Source organism: Clupea harengus, chromosome 5, assembly GCF_900700415.2.
Source record: "Clupea harengus chromosome 5, Ch_v2.0.2, whole genome shotgun sequence".
Taxonomy (NCBI): Eukaryota; Metazoa; Chordata; class Actinopteri; order Clupeiformes; family Clupeidae; genus Clupea; species Clupea harengus.
This window is the reverse complement of record NC_045156.1, coordinates 20,952,007-20,959,656: the sequence shown is the minus strand read 5'-3', so window position 1 is coordinate 20,959,656 and position 7,650 is coordinate 20,952,007. Positions and strand designations below refer to the sequence as shown.

The following is a 7,650-nucleotide window of genomic DNA, read 5'->3' as shown; positions in this document are numbered from 1 at the left end:
GTATGTTCAATGGACCGAGCGAACGTGTTGAATATTCACTCCTATGTCATCAAAACCTAGCGTCTGTTTGTGCCAATTGTCAGTTAATCAAATGCGAAAAACTGTTGAGTGTTAATGCAAATCCCCACTGACCTTTAAAAGGTTGTTGATATGTGTATTGTCTCGCGAGAGTTAACAATTCGGCATTACATATGACGTAACATGACGAATGACGTTCTACTCTGCTATCTGCTAGGCTACTTTCCCTGCAATGACAGTCCAAAAGCAAGCCGGGCTAACGTCAGTTAAACATATTAGAACTAGCATTGTGCGGTTCAGTTGACCTGTTACATAATACAACTTTGCTTGCAAGTCCTTGGAGTAGTAGGCGGTCTTGTACTTTTGATTACAAAACCATAGGACGGAGAAATGCTGTCGGACAACCACTTTCTCCTGCTGTGATTGAAATGATTTAACGCTACATGGCAGCTACCTAGCTGGCTAGTTTACCGAACCTGTATAAAGCGTGAATGCTACAAGGCGGTCACTTTCACACAGATGGAATAAGTGCACGCAACTAACACACTATTTCCTGGTAAAAATATACGGCTTGTTTATTCTACTTGACTTATTGCAGTTAACTAACAGTAGCTTGTATACCACCACCCTTGACTCCTAAGGCAGCTAGCATAGCTGACGTAATAGCAATATTTAGCTAGCCAATTAGCTAAGGTAGCCACAGAGTTGGCGAAGCTGTCAAGTTAGTTGTAGCGTTACAGCTAGCTAAAATTACTTGAAACGGTATTATACACTATTGTTGGATCAAGTCTACTAGATGGCCTTTTCTTTAGCCGCTCGTCGGCTACCGATGGGAGTACGAACATTCAGTGATTTTATCGAAATTGTGACACTTGGCTCGACCCATTCCAGATCTTCAAGCGCAAGGGTCCTACGGAACCAACCTATCAGGTGAGCGAAATCATTGACCATTGAATCATGATAGAAAGCTTGTAAAAAGCCATTACAACTAGTTTGAACCATCATACATGATCAGAAAGCATAGACAAGGTTGCCAAATAACGTAATTCACAGGATCCAGGTTAACGTGTCCTTATGTATGAAGACATATAACTGGTTGTAGTATTAGCTTGGCAGCTTTGTTGTTGAAAGTATCATAAGGGCTTGTTGTATGGTTCAAACTATATTTAGTTTTTGTGTCGGTTTGTTGTGCAACAGCCAACACGTTTCGACAAAGTTAGGGACTAAAGTCTAGGCTAGTGTGATTTTGATATTTACTTGTTCCAAAGTCATCTTGGACCACTGTGAACATCGACATTTTGTAGATTTATTGGTTTTCACCTTCAGTTGTTGGTACTGTAATCAGAGCAGGGAGTGATAAAACACTTGAATTACTTGTTGTATTATTGAGAGCCAAGGCAACTATTACATTTTCAGTTGGTCCTTAAAATGGACAGCTTCATTAATGTGGGACATTATTGCTCAACCATGATAACTGGTGTAGATCTGGTTGGTTTCCCTACCTTTGTTTTTTACAAAACACTTACTAAACAATGGGTGTACTATTGAGAGTACCCCTGAAAACTTCTAGAGACATGACTGTTAAGGGCTGTTTGGGGGCTCAAAAAACACAACAGCAATCCTTTTATTTATTTATTACATTTTAGGAGTAAGCTTGCTCTAAAACCTGTCCTCTGTAAAATATAATGTTGTTAGGTAACACCTTGCCCCCCCCCCCATCCATTCAGATACCTAGCATCATGTGGCATCCTTATGACAAGACACCCAGGACTGTTGTACCATTTAGACAGAAACCCAACTGTCATACCTCCAAGCCGAACTTTCTTCAGTCTGACCAATAAAAGGAAACAGTACTCAGAGCGCAGAATTATTGGGTAAGTAAATGTGACCACATCTGTCTTTCTCCCTTGTGTGTTTTTGTGTGTCTCTCTTTCAAACATGCACAATGACACTGATTCATCAGCATTTCTGTGAAATATTTCATAGTTGAGCCTCTTCATCAGAAATGACTGAGCCATTACTGGATTTAGTATAATAACCAATCAGGAGGATATGCCATATGTCTGTGTACATGGGTTATGCTATGTGTAGATGGTTATGAAGATAAAGCAGATTTGTTCTCATGTGAATATTTTGAAAAGGCATGTTAAAGTTGGTTCAACCTTTGGTACTTAATAGACCAGGGGTTCTTAATCCTGCTCCTGGACCCCCTCGCCCTCCATGTCCTCTCTCTTCCCCGTGTCCCAAGCATCACACCTGATTCAGATTAATTTGAAATGCTCCTGATTAGCTAAAAGCAAGTTCAGTCAGGTATGCAGAGCAGAGAAAGCCGGAGAACATGGAGAGCAAAGGAGTTTCAGGATGTTTTTGATGCCCAGCTTAGCAGTATACAGAGGCTATAAAACATAATCGCTATTAACGTTATCAAGCTAGTTGTTAAGTATTTTTTAAATTAGATAAAGAATGGTAAATAGGCCTATGCAGGGCTTAAAACACACAAGTAGGAATTATCATCCTTGTTTCTTTGGCCCAATTCCCACTGAGATTGAAAGCTGTTTATTTGATGCTAATTAACCGTATTGGCGTCATATGGGAACGGGACCCAATGTCATTGAAATGGCAAAGTCGGACTACCAATCTATTCCCTGGCGACCTAGTAACATGAATGACAACCTTCTGCCACGGCTCAAGTGGGAATGCTTGGCTTCCAAATACGTAAGTTTAACATAGCAGTTAATTAATTCATATTAACACAGCTCGCAACTGCCACCTGTTAAGATGGCTCCCTAAGCAAGAATTAGTTAACTTTGATAATTGTGGGTAGTGTGTGTAAACTAGCATGAGACCTTAACTGTTACTCTATGCAATGAATTATTGCTCTATTTCAGTCACTACTCTTGAAATCTTTGCTCGCATTTCCGACTCTCTCCTCTCACGGTGGTCCGTGCTCACTATCCCGTAACATGCTGTTTCATGTGGGAAAGAAGACGCACACAACTTTGCTTTGATTGACGGCTGAGTGGGATTGGCTTTAAATCTGACATGGTTGTGGATTTCATATGTGAAAGAGACTTTTATTTTTTGTACTGTCATTTGTAGTTATTTATACACATGTATAGCGAGCTAAACATTACAGTTTTATTTTTTTTACAGTTTACAGAGCTGCACACACAAAATGCAAAACACCTCACATCAAACAGTGAATTCAAAACTTGATATTCTCTTTTCAAAATCTAACTTCTGTGTCAAATGGCAAACCTAACATTGATAGGCGTTTTCAATCACAATACACTAGTGTGATAAATCTAAAACACCCCTGTCTGTTAGGCTAAAGCCTTTTTCAGTCACTGTGACAGAACTACTGTCATAGAATAAACTGACGAAAGCAGCTACAATAGACTGAATATATAAATGCACAAACAAAAACAAAACACTGGATCCCAGGGCTGCACATACTGTACAAAATACAAAATAGTTTTTAAAGGAGTTAATTGCAGCAAACCGAAATATATTTAGTCAACACATGAAGGTCAGGATATTTAGGATGCATTATCAGGGTTGTGCATTACCAAAACAGTATTTCAAAGTGTTCAGTAAGGAAACACATCACACAAAATGTTGTATAGTATGTAAGACGTATAAAACAACCAAATCGAGTATTTGTACACAATACCACATCCAGCCCCCTATTTGGGTTTTGTCTCAGCTACTCATCAGTATCACAACCGATGTCCTACGATGTCCTGGAACTGGTATATACGTCTTGGTATATATGTCTAATTACTTAAGAAGGCACACAAGTGATCAGTGTCTGTTTGTTGCGTCTTGGAAAGTAACGTTTTTTTTTTATGAAATTGAAAAGTCCTGTCCTTTCCCCAGCTACTCCATGCTTGAGATGTATGAGGTGGTGTCCAATGTGGATGACTATAAGCACTTCGTCCCTTGGTGCAAGAAGTCCCAGACCATCATGAAGAGGGCCAGTCATGCTAAGGCCCATCTGGAGGTGGGCTTCCCTCCCGTAGTGGAGAAATACACATCCATGATCACCAATGTCCGGCCTCACCTGGTCAAGGTACGCATTACATATTCTGAGAGTTGTTCAGCAGCCTTCAACAATGTTATATGAAATATTTAGGGTTCACAGTTTTTAAAAAGTATTCTCTTGCTATAACCAGTGCCAATGGTGTTTGTAATTAATGTCTACCTCCCTCTAGGCTATATGTACAGATGGCAAACTCTTCAACCACCTGGAGACTATATGGAGGTTCAGTCCTGGTCTTCCAGGGTATCCCCGAACCTGCACCGTTGACTTCTCTGTAAGTGATGCTGTCATTGGTCAAATGTTTTGAAGGATGTTTTAAGGATTGTGTGACTGGCTGATGGGATTGTCAAACCATACAACCTCAGTTCAATTCACATTAAAGCACTGCACATTTTTGTCCATGGCTGGATAGGTTATTGTTTCCTGTTTAGGTTTTTACCAGTAACGTGTGTGTGTGTGTGTGTGTGTGTGTGTGTGTGTAGGGTCCAAAATTACACTATTACTTTCTAATATTAATGGTTCACTAGGTTGAGATGCCAGTATTTCATTTATATGGCATTTATATGTAGGTGATAGGCTAGTGTTTTTGTTTTGGCTTTATGTATGGGATTCTGAAAGAAGTTGGTCATGCAGGCATGCAAGAGAGCTACCATTTTTTACAAGAAGCTTCTGAAGTTTGAAGATTGTCTCAAGAAAACTTTGGAGACTGATGTGTCAAAGGGTAGTTTAATATCTCACAAGTAATAAGGATGCAATTTGAGTGTGTCTCAAAGAAGGGGCAAATTGTGGCATTTCAAAAATCACAATTTTTTTTGTTGTAAAATTCATTATTTGTAGTCTTGGGCTGCTGGCGTATTTTAGCATGCCTTCATTATGCATAACTGTCATATTCAGAGTGCCATTTGTTTTTATTCTAACCTGATACACGGACCCCTCCTCTGGTTCTCTTAGATCTCCTTTGAGTTCCGGTCCTTGCTGCACTCACAGCTGGCCACCATGTTCTTCGATCAGGTCGTCAAGCAGATGGTGGTGGCCTTTGAGCATCGCTGCGGCACGCTCTACGGGCCAGAGACGCGCATCCCCCGAGAACTCATGTTCCACGAGGTGCACCAGACGTGAGCCCTGTACGGGACCTACTACAACATGGGCACTCTCGTGTGTGGCTGTGTAGATGTGTGTGTGTGTGTGTGTGTGTGTGTGTGTGGTTGTTGTTGTTATTGTTGTTGTGTGTGTGTGTGGTTCTTGCCTCTCTGCATCATGTCTCTCATCATCTGCAGCAGCAACAGCTGCCAACACTACTGCAGTAACTGGATCACAGTTTTGTGAGACACTGCGAGATCCGTGCTGACTAACTGAGACTGAAAAGCACCCAGCACGGCAGATGAACATCCCCTCTCCTGCAGAGATGACATAGTGTTGCTTCCATGCACGCTTGTACTTTAGCTGTTCTATTTATTGAAGCTGACAAAAATGTTTTAAGCCACATTTAAAGAGGAGTGAATATATATATATATATATAATATATATTTAGTTCTATATACTTAGTTAGTCACATATTTTGGGGGCGTTTGCTGGGTTTGAATATTGGGCATGGAATGGACAATGGACATTTTTGGATGTGTTCAGTTTGGGCTTTTACATTTTTTAATTACATTTCATGTTTTAGGTAATGTGCCTATCTCTACTTGGACTTAAAGGAAGTAGAGTGAAGAGCCGTATTAAGACAAAAGTGCAATAACTTCACCTAAACAGAAACACTCTTTTCTCCAAACACATTGGTCTGATGTAGTTTATTTGCAGGTATTCTGTTAAACCTTGTGGCCTAATTCTGTGTTGCACATTTCAGTGTAAACTGTGAAGGAGATTGTGTATGGTTACACCTTTACTTAAAAGATTCATGATATAATAAAAAAAAGAGAAAAATACTCCACAAATATTATATACTATTTTGCATCTATACTGGGTTTATTTTTTTATGTTTTTTTTTTTAATTTAGATTATGACTATATTATTTAATAGAAATGAAACATTTTGTAAAGGTATTGTGTTGGAGGGATTCACTATTTTTATTCAAAATAAGTCTTGGAGTAAAACATGTTATCTAAGCGCGTGTTCAAACTGCTTGTTTGAAAGGTCAAGTCATTTTTTTTCTCTCCACAGCATCGAGTTACAAGTAGAATATAGTAGTGTGAAAACGAGTGTGTGTGTGCATCTGGGGGTGTCTGCATGTGTGTAGGTACCTGTGTGTAGGTACAAAATAGCTTGTATTGTTTTCCGTGGCCAAAGAGTGTGTTAGAACAATTTGAGAGAATTTTTAAATTTGCCTATATTTGTGCCAGTTTGCTACAGAAAGGCTGTGTGTCTGTGAGTGACTGAAGGAGAGACTGTGTGTTTTTGTGTGAGAATGAAAGAGTGAGTGAGTGTGTCAGATTATAGATATGTATATTATCTATGTATATGTAAGTCACTCTCTGTACATCCTCCTGTGGTCCATGGTGGAAATGGAGTCTTTATCTTTTATATTTTGGAAGGAAAAGGTAACGCATAATGTGAACTCTTGTTGGATGTGACCTGACAGGTGCCATGAATGGCGGTGATGTGCTGCTAATAAAGATGATGTTTCATGAATTGGTCATAGCTCTGAAGGCCATGTTAAGAATGAAAGACAGGAATAAGTTTCAAGTTCCATGCGCTATTGGCAGGCATTTATAATCCTGATCCTCCTCTCCCCCCCCCCCCCCTTTTGATGTGTGTGTTATTTTTATTCCTGTCTCTATCCCATCTGATTCAAATAAATATTTATTAAAACAGTCTTCATTAGCTAAATCAGTTGTAAAAGTAAATCAAGAGTGCCATTGACCGGTTCAGTCAGACACTCTTGCATTCAACTGTTTCAAGTTCCATGCACTCTATGTGTCCCCAAGCTCTGTTCAAGTTTTTGAATAGGACTTGATTGCAGTGATTTACGATTTGGGATGTCCACCTAAGAGTAGGTTTTGAATTGACGTTGCCATTGCTGTTGGAATGAGAACAACAACATGGCCTCTTCTGTAGAGAGGTCCTGTCTGTTAAGTGTGCAAGCTGCAAGCCAACGAGGAGTTTTTTCCCCAACTACATTCAACCTCTTTCTAAGGTTTTAAAGGCCTACCACTCAACTCTGGCCTGTCCTTGATTGCCTTTAATAACAGGCATGTCGGTTTGAAACATCACACAGCTTTTTTCCTGCCCTGTGTAATCTTTCACCTCTGGAGCACCCAGTAGAGCTATCATGTACCACCCAAGCTATTTGTAAACCTATTTAAAGAGCTTGAAAGTAACAAGATTCTACTAGTGGCATGAAGAGACTATTTATAGCATACGAGAAGGAGAGGAAGAGAGAAATAGCTTTCATATTTTGTGGAAACAAATATACAATGGCAATATAAAAGACTATTTAACCCTTGCTTATTACTCTTTGTATTGATAAACCATTATATATTAAACACGGGTATTGCCAAACCTTGGGAACCATCCATGCCATTCATGCCTTTAAGAGCTGTAAATGAGCTCAGCTGCTGGAGGCTGTTTGGTAGTCAAAATGTCAGAGGTGT

The 7,650-nt window shown here is 39.7% G+C and overlaps 1 protein-coding gene across 1 annotated transcript; it reads left to right on the top strand.

Annotated features, from left to right (window-relative positions):
- The first annotated feature begins 200 nt into the window (after window positions 1-200).
- On the top strand, window positions 201-6,688 carry coq10a (coenzyme Q10A). Its single transcript, XM_012824875.3, has 5 exons — window positions 201-948; window positions 1,746-1,892; window positions 3,898-4,090; window positions 4,233-4,334; window positions 5,012-6,688. The coding sequence occupies exons 1-5, from the start codon at window positions 815-817 to the stop codon at window positions 5,177-5,179; spliced, it is 744 nt and encodes a 247-aa protein (XP_012680329.1). The 5' UTR covers window positions 201-814; the 3' UTR covers window positions 5,180-6,688.
- Window positions 6,689-7,650: the final 962 nt, after the last annotated feature.

What these genes read in the sequence shown, in the direction of transcription:
- coq10a (XM_012824875.3), top strand. Translation starts at nt 815, where the DNA reads ATGGCCTTTTCTTTAGCCGCTCGTCGGCTACCGATGGGAGTACGAACA. An exon ending in CTACGGAACCAACCTATCAG is followed by an intron (nt 949 to 1,745) that starts GTGAGCGAAATC and finishes CCATCCATTCAG; the next exon opens with ATACCTAGCATCATGTGGCA. An exon ending in TCCGGCCTCACCTGGTCAAG is followed by an intron (nt 4,091 to 4,232) that starts GTACGCATTACA and finishes ACCTCCCTCTAG; the next exon opens with GCTATATGTACAGATGGCAA.